This window comes from Aspergillus fischeri, genomic scaffold (genome assembly GCF_000149645.3).
Source record: "Aspergillus fischeri NRRL 181 1099437636261 genomic scaffold, whole genome shotgun sequence".
NCBI lineage: Eukaryota > Fungi > Ascomycota > Eurotiomycetes > Eurotiales > Aspergillaceae > Aspergillus > Aspergillus fischeri.
In genome coordinates this window covers 513,411-530,375 of record NW_001509765.1, presented here as the reverse complement: position 1 = coordinate 530,375, position 16,965 = coordinate 513,411, and the positions used below count along the sequence as shown (strand labels likewise).

General features: G+C 49.8%; 5 protein-coding genes across 5 annotated transcripts, besides 2 other annotated features; all 5 read left to right on the top strand.

The window, feature by feature from the left end:
* Positions 1-25: 25 nt before the first annotated feature.
* NFIA_030260 (uncharacterized protein) lies at positions 26-1,550 on the top strand (the record flags this gene model as incomplete). Its single annotated transcript, XM_001262489.1, has 4 exons — positions 26-305; positions 357-574; positions 649-889; positions 940-1,550. 4 exons carry the CDS (start codon positions 26-28, stop codon positions 1,548-1,550), a joined length of 1,350 nt encoding a protein of 449 aa, XP_001262490.1.
* A 3,022-nt stretch (positions 1,551-4,572) lies between these two features.
* On the top strand, positions 4,573-5,339 carry NFIA_030250 (cutinase family protein; the record flags this gene model as incomplete). Its single annotated transcript, XM_001262488.1, has 3 exons — positions 4,573-4,740; positions 4,800-5,017; positions 5,072-5,339. The coding sequence occupies 3 exons, from the start codon at positions 4,573-4,575 to the stop codon at positions 5,337-5,339; spliced, it is 654 nt and encodes a 217-aa protein (XP_001262489.1).
* Positions 5,340-7,185: 1,846 nt separating this feature from the next.
* On the top strand, positions 7,186-8,761 carry NFIA_030240 (amino acid permease; the record flags this gene model as incomplete). The annotated part of the gene is made up of 6 exons (XM_001262487.1): positions 7,186-7,296; positions 7,347-7,504; positions 7,553-7,732; positions 7,785-7,879; positions 7,929-8,300; positions 8,349-8,761. 6 exons carry the CDS (start codon positions 7,186-7,188, stop codon positions 8,759-8,761), a joined length of 1,329 nt encoding a protein of 442 aa, XP_001262488.1.
* A 1,154-nt stretch (positions 8,762-9,915) lies between these two features.
* NFIA_030230 (extracellular guanyl-specific ribonuclease RntA) lies at positions 9,916-10,377 on the top strand (the record flags this gene model as incomplete). The annotated part of the gene is made up of 2 exons (XM_001262486.1): positions 9,916-9,930; positions 9,997-10,377. The coding sequence occupies 2 exons, from the start codon at positions 9,916-9,918 to the stop codon at positions 10,375-10,377; spliced, it is 396 nt and encodes a 131-aa protein (XP_001262487.1).
* Positions 10,378-15,585: 5,208 nt separating this feature from the next.
* Positions 15,586-16,437, top strand: NFIA_030220 (cell wall mannoprotein 1 family protein; the record flags this gene model as incomplete). Its single annotated transcript, XM_001262485.1, has 1 exon — positions 15,586-16,437. The coding sequence occupies one exon, from the start codon at positions 15,586-15,588 to the stop codon at positions 16,435-16,437; it is 852 nt and encodes a 283-aa protein (XP_001262486.1).
* Positions 16,104-16,246: a microsatellite.
* Positions 16,438-16,906: 469 nt separating the features above from the next.
* Positions 16,907-16,932: a microsatellite.
* Between the last annotated feature and the right edge of the window lie 33 nt (positions 16,933-16,965).

The following is a 16,965-nucleotide window of genomic DNA, read 5'->3' as shown; positions in this document are numbered from 1 at the left end:
GGAGAGAAAAAGATATCTAGACAACATGAGGTTCACAGCTCTCTCACTGTTGTCCCTGGCTTGTGCCGCTGTGGCCTCCCGAGAGGGGGAAGCGGCCATGGACCGCCTCATGTCTGTCAAGATCGAGCAGAGAGAGAGATTCAGGGCTGAAGGTCTTTTCAATGCCAACCAGTATCCTGATTTGGGAAGTCAGAAGTGCGTCAATGGAAAAGCAGGAGAGTACTCGTGTGAGAATGTCGACCTTCTGGGCTTCCTCAGTCATCAGGCTATGGGCAGCAAGACCCGTGAGGGCAATGACATCTGGGGTATGCTTCCGACTGAGAATATCTCTAACAAGGCTCACTAAAATCCTATAGGATGGACTTCGCCCGATGGTCGTGAATTTGGCATCATTGGTCAAACCGATGGCACGGCTTTCGTTGAAGTGCATGCGGATGGAAGCCTCGATTACCTCGGACGGCTGCCGACTCAGACAGAGTCTAGTGTGTGGAGAGACATGAAGGTTATTGGTGACCATGTCTACATTGGATCGGAGGCTCCTGGTCACGGGCTCCAGGTGTTTGATCTGAAAAAGGTGTGTCGATGAACATTTACCCCGATCATCTTGTGTCGAGTATGGATAGCTGACCTCGTATGCGGCATTGCTAGCTCCTGCGCACGAATCCTAGTAAACCTACCACGTTCTCGCTTTCCCGCGATCTCAAGGCCTGGTACAAAGATTTTGGGAGCTCTCACAATATCGTCGCCCACGAGGAGACGAACATGATCTACGCAGTTGGAACGACCAGGTCTCATAGCTGCGCCGGAGGCCTGTGGATGGTGGATGTTTCCAATCCCGCGAAACCAACGTCGCCCGGCTGTGTGAACCAGGATGGCTATGTGCATGACGGTAAGCCGTTGCTAGGTCTGATCGTTGCGTGCCCATACTAACAACCACAGCACAATGTGTCATCTACAAGGGACCCGACAAGAAGTACAACGGACGCGAGATCTGCTTCAACTACAACGAGGATTCGCTGACCATCGTCGATGTCACCAACAAGAAATCCCCGGTGCAAATCTCCAAGACTCCCTACGCTGGCTCTAGCTATACTCATCAGGGCTGGGTTACCGACATGGAGGACATGTCGTATCTGCTGCTTGATGACGAGCTCGACGAGCAGGATGGCACTGGGGCGGCCGCCAACGGGCATACTACAACCTATATCTTTGACATCCGCAATCTTGCCAAACCCAAGCATACTGGAATTTACCAGTCTCCCGTCAAATCGATCGACCACAACCAATACGTGCTCAACGGCCTCTCTTACATGTCCAACTACAGCAGTGGCCTGCGCATCGTGGATGTCAAATCCGTCGCTCAGGATCCCACTGGTGCCAAGTTCAAGCAGGTCGGCTTCTTTGACTGCCACCCTGCTGATGATGCCGAAGGTGGCAAGGTTGAGTTTGTTGGAAGCTGGAGCGTTTATCCTTACTTCAAGAGCGGCAACATTCTCCTGAACAGCATTGAACGGGGTGTTTTCTCTTTGAAGTACACTGGCCCGAAGTGATGACCTGTTCATTGCCTTAATGATTTGCACATTTCACGACTGGAAAGTGTCATTAATGAGCTGAATATAATGAATTCAATACATCCACTATCCACGACTAGACGTTAGTTAAATTAAGTCTTACCCAGGGTAGAATAAGCCTATGAAGAACATGCACCAGGATGAGATAGGCACAACTCGCATCACAAAACTAGGTGAATGGCTTGATATCTGCGGCTTCAAAATAGTTACAGCAATGACAGAGCGTCTTACAATCAACACGCGCTCATACAATGCTGTATTTGGAGCAGTGCTCACAAGTCGAGAGTTGATTAGAACGCAAGTAACTCAGTGGAAGGGGTGCCCAAACTCGAGACCGAAGCAAACAACGAGTTATCCGGTCATTCAACCATGATATTCTTTTAAAAACCCTTCAGGGAAAATAGGAACTAGGTCCAACTGAAGCAATGCAAAGGCGCACTTGACAAGGATTGCTTAAACCCACATGGACATCAATCTGCGCTAAGGACCTTGCAAGATCCTAACATTTGACCTTGGCAACCTCAGAAGTACATGTCTGCGTCACGCTTTTCCAAATATTGTGGCCTTCATATTAATACTGCTTCCTGGGGTCGTGTCCACAGCTGTGTTGAGTTTTGTTCAACAGAAGCCGGGGTTGGAACGAGAACTACTCCTACTCACAATCCTGACCTTCTAAACCTCATAAGTCATGAATAAGACGGAACGCTGAAAGCTAGCATCGAACTTACCTTCGGGTAAGTATCCTGCTAATCTACTTTTTTATTGCTTATCGTGTTGTCGCTACCGGTATGCATATACTGACTTCCACACTAGAGCTCGAATAGAAGCCCTCATACGATCAGAACCGAAGTCCGCATACGAAAGAATAAGATTTTGTACTTTACTATCCATATGTCTTAGCATCTATGAGATAGTCGCTCCAACGGATGGCCACGGTCAATGGGATTTGAGCCCTCCCTGCTGTTTCTGTTACTGATGATCGCACAAAGCTCTTTGGTTGAAGAAAACAGCCACACTTATCAAGAGCCTAGGTATGAGGGGAGCCAGAACCAGGTCTGGCTGCAATTGCAGGCCTGCCGCTTATGTGAAGGGTTGGCGGTACGTGGCCAAGTGTCTGGCAGAGATGCGACGCTGGGAGAAGGCTGCGATTATTCTTGAGCGTGGACTGAATTTTGAGAGGAAGACCGCCGAGTGTGGGAAGGGACTGAGGGTGTTATTATTAGAGGGAAGTTAGCACAGCTTGCAAAAGTCCGCGTAGTGTGATGTTTGGCTCACAATGAGCACTGGATGATTGAAGTGCGGTATGCGTCTTTCTGATTGTCAGTAACAGTACCTGTAGCTCAAGGGTTGAGCTGGGTTTATTATCTTGGGGTTTTTAGTTTGTAGATGATTTCTGAAGTGCGATGCATGGTCTCTCCTGGCTTAATGGGATGATGTGTTTATTTTCTTGGCTGATTCTCAAAATAGAATATCGTATCGTGCACGAGGTTTAAGCTCTAGAGGCTGGTGGGATACACTCTAAGTCAGCGCTGTGAGTCCTTACCTCTAGTTCATGCTGCTGATGAGTATCTTAAAATCGCTCGTGGCCCGTCCACCCAAGGGCCTCTCTTTTGCAAAGCCTGAATACACTCAACTAGAAGGGGTTAAGGGGAGATAGTTGTACTGTGAGCAGAGAGCACCAAAACATGTAGGGCTATGTATGACTCTACAGCACCGTCTTCTTCGGAAATAACCAGTTTTGAGACGCCAGTATCAAATCAATGTAGGAGATTGGAAAGACGGACTGTCTGGCAACAGCAAGAGGTAGGCCGCAATCATACAGTAACGGAATCTGCTGGAATGAACGGAGAGTCAGAAGCTTTACCAATGATTCTCTACACTTGTGACTAAATGATGGTCAAGTCGACTACAGTAGGTAGGCACTGCTCTCTGTTGCTGGCTGCCGTTGAAACTACCTAGGTTACTTAGACTTAGCTAGTAGCAAGACAATGTACATATCAACACCAATGCTTTCTTTTGCACATGAAGCCCATCTTCCTTAATCAGTCAAGTAAGGCTTTGAGTCATGGTGAATCCGATGGAGCTCGGCAGGGAATAGATATCCCTCATACTACCCCTCTACATTCTACGGATAGAAGTGGAGGAATCGCTCTAACTTTCCATTGCCACCCTAATAGGAAATATCTCCGAAATCCACTTTAGGGCAGAACCGTTCTGCGAAACCAGCAACAGACGGTGATCTCAAATTTGAGTCAAGGTACGGAGTACACTTTGAGACCCGCACGGAACCAAGGAAAAATGACATGAAACTAGGTGATCTTACAACTCATGCTCAACACCTCGGTTCCACAAGAGTCCTCGTTCCGAAACTTCCTCAGTACTACGAGTCATGAAACTACATCGATTCGGCATTGCACGTAACTTGACTCCGACGTTGCAATGCATTTCGTTACCCCAGACCCGAAGATGCGTAGAAGAATCCGGCACTCCAGGCGATAGAGTTCAGCCACAGTATGGGGTAAAAGGTACCCGGTCCAATCAGGGTTACTAATAAGCCTTGCGGATGCGTAGGAAGTATCCGAGAGTTGAGACGTGAGGTCTCATGATCCCCCGCACTCTGCAGTGGAGGATCTAGGCCCAATCATCTGCAATAGTTCCACAGTATACCAGCGAAGTTTTGCCGAAACACTACAATCCTGAGACATGCCGACAAGCTTAGCTCAAGCCTTAGCCACGAGACTCTTGTAGATCCACGGTTCTTCCCTTGACTATCTGAGATGCCTCGGGTCGGCAGTTGATGAAGATGAGGTCCTGAAAGGCTTCTTAATATGCATACTTCGGGGATGTATCCAAATATGGACATACTGAAGGGATATAAAGCGCGTGCTGCGCATGATGTTGACTGCAGTACCAACAGCATCTTCTTCTCCCAGGTCGTCGAGACTGCTTCCAGTCATTTTGGCATTCCAGATCAACCCCTAGCCTGAGTTCCTCACCGACAATGTCTCTGCGCTCACTCTTCGTAGCTGGCTTGGCCACCCTGGCACTGGCGGCGCCTGCCCCCCAGATTCAGGCCCGCCAAGGCATGAGCTCTAACGAGCTCGAGAGCGGCCCTTGTCGTGATGTGACTTTTATTTTTGCTCGAGGCTCCACCGAGCAGGGCAACATGGTATGTCTCTCACCCAGGTGTTCACTAACGTGAGTACGTGAGAGAGTTGACGATCTTAGGGGTTCATCGTGGGACCTGGCGTTTGCAGCTCGCTGAAAAACGATCTCGGCTCCGACAAGGTCGCCTGTCAGGGCGTAGGTGGCGCATATACCGCCCAATTGGCCCCCAACTTCCTTTCTCAGAACACTGATCAGGCATCCATCGATGCGGCCACGGATATGTTCGACCTGGCTAACACCAAGTGCCCGAATACGAAGATCGTGGCTGGTGGATACAGGTATATCATCTGCATCTGAAACGGTGAAGATCCGCAGCTAACCTGATATAACAGCCAAGGTTCTGCTGTCATCGATAACGCGATTCAGGCGCTTGACAGTGATCTGAAAGCTAAGGTCAAGGGAGTGGTTCTTTTTGGTTTCACCCGTAATGTGGTTGACAAGGGACAAATCCCGGGTTACCCCAAGGACCAGACCAAGATTTATTGCGCTCTTGGTGATCTGGTTTGTGATAATACACTGATTATCACCGCTGCCCACCTGAGCTATGGGGCGGACGCAGATGATGCTGCTAAATTTCTTGCTTCAAAGGTCCAGGGATAATCGTGGATCATGATGACAATGTCGACTGACTGGGAAAAACAATTGGAAAAGCTGGTCTGTCCTTAGTCATATGTTGACGACGTATCTATGAAAATGAAAACGAATTCAGAACTTGTTCGATTCACGAATGATGTAGCTGTCTGAGAGTAAATCATTTTTAGGCCATGCAATTCTATTCCTAGCAAGAGCTATGGAGGCATGTGACAGAGGGCCATCTCGGCTATCAGACATAGATTCTGACTCGACTCTCTCTGCACACATCTCTGCTAAGTTTGAAACAGAACTCATACATACGCTTGCGTTCTCTGAGAGTCCTCGTATCGAGCAACTGACACAATCTTAAACGAAATGTCCTTGATCTCTTTACGCGATGCTTCTGGCTCTGTGCCTCGATCTAGCCTTCTTCAACAGCCCCCGAGAGTGAAGTTGGCCTGAACCAGCCTCTGGCTCATCTCAAGATGCCACATCCCATGCAGACAAGACCCGATTCAGCACAAGGGGAAATAAGCCCTACAACGTAACTTGACCAAAAAGCCCTTAACTCTTACGTTAATCAACCTTGAGAAAGTTGATGTGACTGACTTTGAAGGTCGGAACTTTAAGCTACGAAGGCAAGCAGAATAACTCCCAACATATGACATAGTTACGAGGAACCGCGAGATACGTTTTCCGCAAGATATTGCACGGTTTAGCCGACAGCACACATACCTCACGATTCTGAATTGTCTGAGCGTTTGTTTCCTCATGATGCAGCACCTACGATGTTTGCGCTGCGTATCTGCGAGATTGTGAAGGAGCTTGAGTCGAGTCAACTATACGTGCTTCTCCACAAGAAGCAGAAGCTATGGCGCAATACATCATAATAATGGCGATCAGGGGAGGTTCTTGGATACTCCGTATAAGGGCCAAGACTGCTCTTAGGGCGCCGTTATCAGTTCCACTTCTTGGCTTTCCCGGAAGCTGACCGGGCAAGACTTCATGAAGCATGTAACATTGGTACGAGTATTCAGTCAGGCTGATATTCAGTGGGGCACCAATGACGCTCCATGCAGAAAAGGAAGTTGTGGCATTTCGGACAATTACAATGTACAGGGTTTTATTCCTTCACTGGCTCTCAGAGGTCCCAACTTCTATCAGAATCTTGCAACCGAATGATGGCGGGGTGAACATGTCGATAACGTGGTGGGGGCGACGATCTGGGTGATAACGCTCCGCTACGGGAATATCACGACATCACCGACAAATGAGCGTGGTTTATGCCTGCCAATGAGGAGGGATATAACCCACGTGCTTCTTGACCGAAACTGAGATTTCAGCTTAATAGTGCAGCGAGGCAGTCAAATCGCGTCTACAAAATCTCGCTCTCTCTGTTTCGTCGCTCTGTCCGCGTGCCAATTCTTTCAGCAAAACCAGGTAGCCTGAGAGGTTGCATGCGGCGGCCAATGGCGGCAAAATCAAACAAGGATGGAGTTCCGTTTGGAGCGGAAACTCAGGTTTGGGACGAGGAGGGCTGTCGATCCCGTTTCGCGGCGACTGATGTGGGAGAAGGCCGAAACGATGTGTTTGCAGCGCCATTGAAACGACATCTGCGGTCGAGACATTTACATATGATCGCAATTGGAGGTATGTCTCGCTTTGGCAACCAAGCGAGTGCACGCCTAACGTCAAGCCAGGAATTATTGGACCCGGCTTGCTAGTGGGCTCGGGAAATGCCCTCAGCAAGGGCGGTCCAGCGGGCGTGTTGATCAGCTTTTCTTTGGTTGGTATCATAGTTTTCTTTGTCATGTAAGTCCTAGCCGAGTTTCTAAAAAGCCATGGCTGATGAGCAAGGCAATCGTTGGGCGAAATGGCTACCCTCATTCCGGTTACTGGCTCCTTTACCGAATATGCGCAGCGTTTCATCGATGACTCTCTTGCTTTCGGGTTAGGATGGGCTTACTGGTATCTATGGGTAACGGTAAGCCGAACCTACTCTTCTACTGTGACTGTCAGTCCTGACTACTCTAGGTTCTTGCCAATGAGTATAATGCCATCTCGCTTGTTATAGGATACTGGACCGATGCTGTACCTCAATGGGGTTGGATACTCATATTTTGGTTCTTATTTCTGGGTCTGTCTAATCTAGGCGTTTTGGCCTATGGCGAGATGGAATTTTGGCTATCATTGTATGTCTCCTGCGATATCCCTACGTGCATATGATTGACTATTGCTAGAATCAAAATACTGGCCCTCATTGCGTTCTTTATACTGGCGATTTGCATCAGTACAGGGGGGATAGGCCCTCAGCCAATTGGATTCAGGTACTGGCATGATCCAGGGCCTTTTGCGGACTCTATCAATGGTGTTGCCCGAACCTTTGTCGTTGCTGGAACGTTATATGCGGGAACAGAGATGTAAGTCAGACGGTTGTATTACAGACGCGAAGATCTCGTGTTGATTGCGTAGGGTTGGCATTACTGCAGGGGAATCGGCAAATCCACGCAAAGCTGTCCCGACAGCCATCCGCCAGGTGTTCTGGCGGATTCTGATTTTCTATATCGGTGAGAAAAGTCACCAACTGACTTAGATTCTGTCTACTGACTGCCATAGGAACGATGTTCTTCATCGGAATACTACTCCCGTACAATGACAAGCGACTACTGGGCTCCAGCTCCAATGCAGCAAGCTCGCCCTTGACAATCGCATTGACGGATGCTGGGATTTTGCCTGCAGCTCATCTGATCAACGCGCTCATTGTGATCAGCGTCATATCTGCAGGAAATGGTTCCCTCTACGTAGCGTCTCGCACTTTGCTCTTCATGGCTCGTAATGGCAAAGCACCTCGATTCATCGGACGCACCAATGGAGCGGGGGTGCCCTGGGTTGCTTTGATATTCTCCAACCTTTTTACCTGTATTGTGTTCCTGACGCAGTCCTCGGGGGCCGGAAGGATCTATTCGGCCTTGATCACTTTGTCCGGTGGTGAGTTTGCTTCTCGTCCTCCGATTCTTGTCTGTTAACGAGTGACAGTGGCGACATTCATCGTCTGGGCCGTAATCGGAATCTGCCATATTCGCTTCCGTCAAGCCTTGGTCGTGCAGGGAGAGGATCCTGCAAAACTGCCCTTTAAGGCGTGGCTGTATCCGTGGGGCACATACTTCGCTGTCGCACTGAACATCTTCCTGGTATTCTTCCAAGGATACACGGCGTTTTTAAATCCCTTCAGCGCGGACGATTTTGTGATCAACTATATATTGCTTCCTGTGTTTGCTCTTTTTGTTTTGGGCTATAAGTTCTGGCACAAGACTAGGTGGGTGAAGCTAGAAGAGATGGATATCTGGACAGGTAGGAGGGAGTCACCAGACGTAGACGTGGCGGATGAACCGCCAGTCAAGAAACAGAAATCATGGTGGGCTCGGGTATTGGCCGTTGTCATTGGCTGAGGATTTTATATAGAGTAGAATGAACCATAACTCTTGGATCAATCCAAACATGCTGAGGTAACAAGTTTATTCAGTTACTGCTTGATACTTTAGACCTCGGCTCCTGCTGTTGTACGCGTCAGCTATCGGCCTGTAAATCTGAATCAACATATAAAGTTATTCCACCAACAATCGACCGTATACGAAGAGAAGCTGCAGATATCTGTGCATAATTTAGGTAGACAGCTGGGTTCCAAGGCGGGTTGCAAATTAAGGTCCCTGGTAAACGGGAGTGGTAAGTGGTTCCATGTTAGGATGCGGGCCGTGATTGCGGATTCCGTCGGAGATCCAGTGGAAGAGCTCTTCCTGATTGATAAGCTCGATTCCCAGTCGATGATGTTCGTCGTGGGGAAGTGTATGGGTGAGAATGATTCTCTGGTAATATTAAATGAGTCCATCGAACCGGTTTGTACGAACAGATGAAATTCGCTTCAACATGGATCCATTCTGGTATATGAGGACCTGAATTCACAGGTGGAGGATCCCCGCAAAGAACACTCCAAACCATCAGATCAACACCGTGATGTCCAGAATGCCAAGTGATTGGACAATCCTTGTCGAGTTATTCTGCAGGCCCATCGACTAGCGTCTTGGATAAGCACCAACTGATAACCTCTTGCATCGAATCAGACCGCGCTCTTGGCCAACGGGATCGCAACAAGGGAGATCTCCTTTCTATCCCCTGATGCTTTGGCCGCCATTCACTTCATCACGGGATATGGACCATCCAACCACAGACACTGAGCAAGCTACGATTCTCTTCGACAGGGAGACTGGACTGTTTCGAATTGCCGCCAAGGGGCCGTCGTCATGCAGAATTCCAGATATGATCGGCGTTCTGGCGGGATCGGCATCACGTCTGCCGAATCGGTTATGCAGTGTTGTTGCGGAGAGCACCGAAATGTAACCCCGTATTGACTATCCTATCGCGATACGCGGCTGGCATGATGGTGTACAATCTACAACGTCGGGGAATCCGAGCGACCAACGATGTCTAGACGACTAGTAAACGATAATATTTAAGCCTAGCATTCCGCACTGGATCTCAAAGCTTCGTACCAGGGAACACAGCTCAGATCAGATCCTCCAGATCCTCCACTTCTCCGTCGATCAAGATGTTGTACAACAAGGTACGTCGATACGCCTCTATACCTCGACCGCGATAAGCGTTCCACCATCCTAACAAACCCAACCAGATCATCGCCGTCGCAGCCCTGCTGCTCGCCCCTGTCCTCGCCGCCCCTACTGAACTCGACACCCGCGCCTGCGACTACACCTGCGGCAGCAACTGCTACAGCGCGAGCGCCGTGAGCGCCGCTCAGGAAGCCGGTTACGAGCTCTACTCCTCGGACGAGACCGTTGGGAGCAACAACTACCCCCACAAGTACAACAACTACGAGGGCTTCGACTTCCCTGTCTCCAGTCCCTACTATGAGTGGCCTATCCTGAGCTCCGGACGGATCTACAGCGGTGGTTCCCCTGGTGCGGACCGCGTCGTCTTCAACAGCAATGATCAGCTGGCTGGTGTTATTACACATACTGGGGCCAGTGGAAACAACTTTGTCGCTTGCACTTAGGCTGAGATTTGGACGGCTGCTGGCGGCAGACGACTGTTGTTTATATCCTTGTTTCTAGGTTCAGCGTGGACTCTTAAAATCAATTTAACGATGATTCATACCCGTGGTTCAGTTCATGCCCTTAATTATTGGGTAGTTTTTGGAGTTGAACAAGTCTTCTGAGAAGGTCATATATGATAAATATGAATCCTTTCATGCATGTATATTCTCCCAGCCCTTATAGCTATGCAAATTTAGGATAATCTGCAAAACATATCTCTTCTGTCTTGAGACTGCAGAGATAGCTTCAACAAGGAGATAACTCCAAAGTGTCTCCAAACTAGATACATATCCTTATGGACGCTTCTTCAAATCTCGCTTTTCAATTTTGCTATAGTTGTCTACGGTATATATTCATAAAGTGACGCCTCATACGGAAGCGTGAAGATATATATCAATCCTCCGTGCATTGGTGCAAGGAGCATAAGAAGAGCGCCTCTTTCTTATCTCCCACGGAGCTGAGCGATATCTCCCCATCTACCAATGATGGACCAAAAAGCCATCTCGCTCGAGTGAAAACTGCTATCAAGGAACTCCTTGCCTATCAAGTGCTTGGTTGCTTATCTATGTGTTGACACCCCACCCCACATCACATGGGCTCAGCATAACATCTCTTTCACGCTCACGAATATGAGCTGTAGCAATCCATCGAGCTATTATGCCTACTCATCATGACAAAGGCGCAACACGGGATTCTACCATAGATAAAGAGCTTGCTAAGTTTGTAGGATGTCAGGTCCATTATCTCACAGCAAAGAAGCAGTCGACTCCACGGGCAAGAAGGTATGACAATGGAAGGCTGTATAGGGAGTTCTACAAAGAGATACAGGCAATATTTCAGTAAGGTGATATCGCTACACGATGCATGGCTAACGAACACCGTGGTCGACAGGTCTCCCTTTCCTCCCCTGCCTTGAAGCAGAATATTAGCCTACGGATGTCTATCTGATCATCATCGCTCGCTTGAATGACTATCAGCGGGTGACAGCTTCTACCCGGACCAAAGAATCTACTATGTGGTGGATATCATCCGTTCAATGACTCCTAACGCCAGAATGCTACGATGACCCGCATGCTCCAGCCCCGAAGCCAGTGATGAAGTGCCGCAAGCCATGGCATGAGCGACTGGATCAGACACTAAAGCGGCCCGCACGGCAGAGCAGAATACATGCTAGATGAATCCTTGACTTGTGTTGGCGCCTGACGATAGACAGGCATGTGCCAAGGGCCACATGAATGGGAACTGGAAGGCGTCACAGTTGTATGGGTGGAAGGGTATACATGATCTCCCTTACCAATGTTCGTGGAGTGTCTCCGTTGTGGAACCTACGATCAGAAAGGTTATCCAACCCATTGCATGATTCGGTGAGAGTACTGAATCAGTGCAAAGAGCAGCAACAGATTCTGTGCTGCCGGCGGTCTAGTATAACCTTCGTGGAGAACAGGATCGCAGGGAAGGATGAGAGCGTATCGTGCCCGGAACCCGAAGTCTTGGTCCAAGCCAACAACCTATCGGTAGGAGCAAGCAGCATCCAGCCCAAATAAACACAATGGATCGAACGGAACGGATGGGCTCGGAAGTGCAAGGCACGATTGGACGCTCGAGTCTATCACATCGAAGGAACTCATGGACTCCTCAAAAAGCACGTGGTGTCCAAATTGAGAGATACATCGCCGTATTTGTGGCCTCTAAACGGTTCGTCGAGATCGAAAACAGGAGAGGAGCGCGGGATACAAGGGAGATCTTTGAATTGCCAAACGCCATTGACAAGCACTCAAACACTGTATGCTGATACTGCATCGCATCCGCCCATGTGCAATGGAGCGGATAAGTTGCGCGGACATTGTGGTGCTGCTGCGCCTGAGATCGACCACGCGCCCATGCTGAATCTGAACCGCCGGTTCCGGAGCTGTCTACCTGAGGGCGCGTCTAGTTCCAAGATGCAGAGACCCCCTCACAGAAAGGGACGTTGAAGCCGTGCTCTCGACGGCTAGTGTCCATTGACTGCTGTAAGCGTCGTCCTGCTTGCTCCTGTGGGTGAAGGAACTTGTTTATCGACTATTGAATTCCGCGAAATACAGGCATACACTTGCGAGACGCCTGAATCACGAGGGAGTCCATGCACCAACGATCCTAGGCCGATGCAGACCAATACCAAATCAGTGGCATTTGCCTCTGCGACACAAGGAAATCATCGCGATATGGGGTCAGTTCACGTCGAGGGAGTTGCCATTGTGGCAATTAGATTTCGGGCTATTGAGAATTTGTAAAAGGTTTCCGCTTGGCGTTTCAAAGCTCGGACAAATTCCTTCCACAGGCGAACACATCTTCTTGCGCAATCACAAATTGGAAGGCAGACGTTTCTGTCTGGGAGAAGACGATGGTGGAGGGAAGTGTCGTAAGTCAATTCCAACCGTGATTGGGAAACTCTTGTGGCTGTCTTGAAGCTCAAAGATGATCAAACTCCCGTCTTCCTCTCCAATTTTGGGACATAGGGCGGGAGGCATCGATCAGTCCTTGTATGATCGACATAATCCTGTTTCGAGAGACGTATCAGTTAAGATCATGTCATTCATGAGCCCACGAGCCAGAATATGAGACACTACCTGAATTTGAGCATCTCGCAAGGTTGCAACAACATAACGCTTTCTGAGTTCTGATATGCATCCAACTGTGGTAAAGGATGTTTAGGCCTCCCATTGCCACTACATTAAGGCTCATCCATGAGAACGGCGAGACGATCACATGTCCTCTGTATCCAGACATGATGCCATTTGACGACAGCTTTTCGTTCTTCCTGCCATCAACTCTCTTCCGACAGGTTATATTAAGGGGCGACCAATGACGATCTTTGATACGAAAAAGACCGAACAGACCAAAAGGAGCGCTAAGCATTCAACTCTGTCAACGCCGCAAAGTAACCGTTTTAGTCCCTTGGCTGAGTCGCAGAAGCGGAGGAGGCTGGTCTCGCGGATGTTGGCGGCTGACTGACGCAGACCTAAGAAACCCTATGCGAGAACTTGGGATTACAATGCGTATTATCGCCACCATCCTGCTTCTGTTCTATGTTCTGACTCGTCCTTGCATCAGTTGCCCTGGCTAAGAGTCGGCCCTAACGGCCGCCATCCCTGCTCCTGGCGAGGTCTTGGAGCCCAATCAATAATTGTGCAATTTGAGGCTAGGACAGACCATGTCCCATTGGGAAAGCAGTGCGAATGTCTCGTGACTGACCGGAACAACAAGGGCGACGTTCGTATGGCGAATTTACAGAGTATCCAGATTCCAGACTTCAGAACTTCATGCATGTATCGAGGGGTCTAGGAGACATAAGTCGAAGTTTCGAGAATGGGCATCAATCTTCAAAAGAGAAACCGACTTCTCAAGCCCAATCCTTCGTGCCACCAAAACCTGATTTAGTGCAAGTCAGCCGAACTATTGAATCATGACAGACAGCTTGGTATTTTGGACTAAGCTCAGTGAAAGCTGAGACTGTGCACGGCTCCTGCAGCTTGAAGTCTGATCCTGAACCCACTCTGCTATGGTCTGTAATCCTAGTTACAGCTACTGCAAAGTTGATGCCGATATTGGTCAGGTCTTACTATTGACACTTATTTACTACCATGTACCTGTGCGAATGCAGCACACCAATCATCATCGTGGAATGACAGCTGTCCGCCAGGTACTGTCTGTAAAGCAATACATACATACTAAATAGTCAACCGCAGCGCTCGAAATTCGAGGCGCTCAAAAGTGCGCACGGAAATTTTTCTTACCAGGGACCCCGGCTGGTATGTTTGGCGGATCCGAACTTCCGCCACATTCGCAAGCTTACAGTCAGAGAGGGTCCAAGGCTCCACGGCCAGGCACGAGTAACCGAGGTGGATTTCCGAGGGGAAATACGGGGTAACACGATAATCTCGAGGATGAAGGAGAGCGTGCAACTAGTATTGAAATCGGAGATCAAACGCTTTGATAAAGAATGAGACCAGATGCAGATCCCCAAACTGAAGCATTTGGTGTCTCGGGAGAGGATGGGGAAAGAAAGCACTTGCATTATTATTAGGCAATCTGAACCAACATCACACCACCTTGTAAGGCATCTTATGGATAGACTTGAGTAAGTAATTTCCGGATCCTTGACTCTGTGCTCAATAGTGTGCATCAAGTGACTGAAAAATCGGACTTTGCCACTGAAACTGCGAGGAAGATCAACCAACAGAATCATGGAAAGAGCCAGTGAGAGTGGGCTGCGGGGTAACATTCTCCATTGTCTCACTCTTCTCCTGTCATCCAGTCATTCACACCCGCACTAAACAGCATCGCTTAGGACGAACCCGAGTTCCGATAGAGGAGCAAATGAGGATCTGGGGGCGGACCTGGGGTTATGAGGTGCTAGTCAGTCCTTACTGTTTATCAATTAGTGCATATTGACAAGGCCATTAGTGCAGGGACTCTACCAATCTCGAACGCGAAAAAGATCAATGTTGCAGCGCTAAGACGGTAGCCACGGAGGACTGTCCTATTCGGGTATAACTGCGTGGTTGTTCCTTAGGTATCCATGGATGTTGACCAGAGAAACGGTCTGCTTTTCCAGTCCTCTCTAGCCATCCAGAAGCAACCTAGGCTGGGGATCAACAGACCGTAGTCATACTGTCGACTCGAATCAAACAGAGTCCAGACCGACGATCTTGCCCCATCCATCCAGACAATGATTAATCGCTCGTTGCGCTTCCCCGGATCCCGGTCACTCATTCGTGATTGGCGACGAGAGACTCCAAAGTACCTACTGTAGCATCAGAGTCCGGTGCAGTACGTACTCGTAGGGAGTGGCCATGATCTAAGAATAGTCAATCCATGGCTTAGAATCCGGGAAGCTGCCCCTGATCGCGACTTTCCTCGGTCCCAAGTCCAAGTCCGTAGATTGCTTCCCTCCGTGCATGTGAGGTTTAATCTTAAATCCCTGTACCAGGCCCTATATATACAACCTCCCAGGTCACTGCTCGATCCCTTCTTCCTCTTTGTCTCTCAGATCCCAGAGAAGAAAAAATCAGATCCAGTCTTTCGCTTGCTCGGTCGATCCCATTCGTTTGGCTCACTCGATTCTGTCCATCTATACAACTACATTCTTAGATACAACTAATCTATAATACCACCCTTCGTTGGTCAAAATGCGTTTCTCTGCCCTCCTCATCACTCTCGGCCTCACCGGTGCCCTGGCCACGCCCACCCTGGTATCTCGTCAGGCCCCTGCCGTCGGTGTCATCTCCGACATCTCGGCCCAGACCTCTGCTCTGGCCTCCGCCGTCTCCTCCTACAGCGGTGGTGACCCCTCCGCCGTCAAGTCCGCCTCCGAGAAGCTCGTCAGCACCATCAACTCCGGTGTCGACACCGTCAAGAGCGGCCCTGCCCTCAGCACCGCCGATGCTCTGGCTCTGACCTCTCCCGTCCAGGACCTGACCAAGCAGGTCGAGGGCGTCGTCAGCGACCTCATCTCCAAGAAGGACCAGTTCGTCGCCGCCAACGCCGGTGGCACCGTCTACCAGGACCTCCAGGCCCAGTACACCGCCGCCGACAACCTGGCCAAGGCCATCTCCGCCAAGGTCCCTGAGTCCCTCGCCGACATCGCCGCTCAGCTCTCCGCTGGCATTACCGCCGCCATCCAGAAGGGTCTCGACGCCTACAAGGACGCCGCCAGCTCCACCGGCACTGCTTCCTCCTCTTCTGCCCCTGCCACTGAGACCGCGACCGCCACCGAGACCTCCACTGCGACCGGCACCGTCACCGAGACGGCCACTTCCACCCCCGTCATCCCCACCGGTACCGCCTCCGGCAGCGCCTCCGCTACCCCCTCCACCAGCGCTACCCCCACCAAGGGCGGCTCCGGCTCCGGCTCCAGCACTGGCTCTGCCACTGCCTCCACCAGCACCAACCTCCTCGCCACTGGCGCCGCCAGCAAGGAGCACTTCAGCTACTCTCTCGGCGGTGCCGTCGTCGCTGCCGCCATCGCCGTCGCTTTCTAAGCGCCCCCTTTCTGACTTTGCCTGTTGACTCTCTGAGTCAAACACAAGTCGGACGGCGGACGGCGGAGAGCAACGCAATGATGCGATGGGAACGTTGATGACGATCATTCACGAGGCAAGACCAGGGTTCCAACGATCGGTTCATGAGAGCGTTATGCGAGAACAATGGCAATGACACCATAGGGCTTGTCGGCTTTCCATCCGATCTTTGTACTTGTTAGTCCACCGTCGGGTCCGGGTCACGGCTTGGATCCGTCTGTACGCAATATAGTTTTAATAATTGATATCTCTGTATACTTGTCAGTGCATTTCTTCCTTCCGTATAGCTTAGTAGAGTAAATGCTTGATCATGTTAGTCTTCTTTTGGGTCTGCAAAAGGCTTAGAGTCATGGCCTTTAGGTCTTGAATCACGCAATGTGTTGACACTTAAATGTGCAGAGAACTGCGTCGATGCTCGGACAAAGGTGTAACCCGATTTGCAACCCGATTTGCAACAAGCGCAGTAATAGACCAGAAGTATCTTATGAG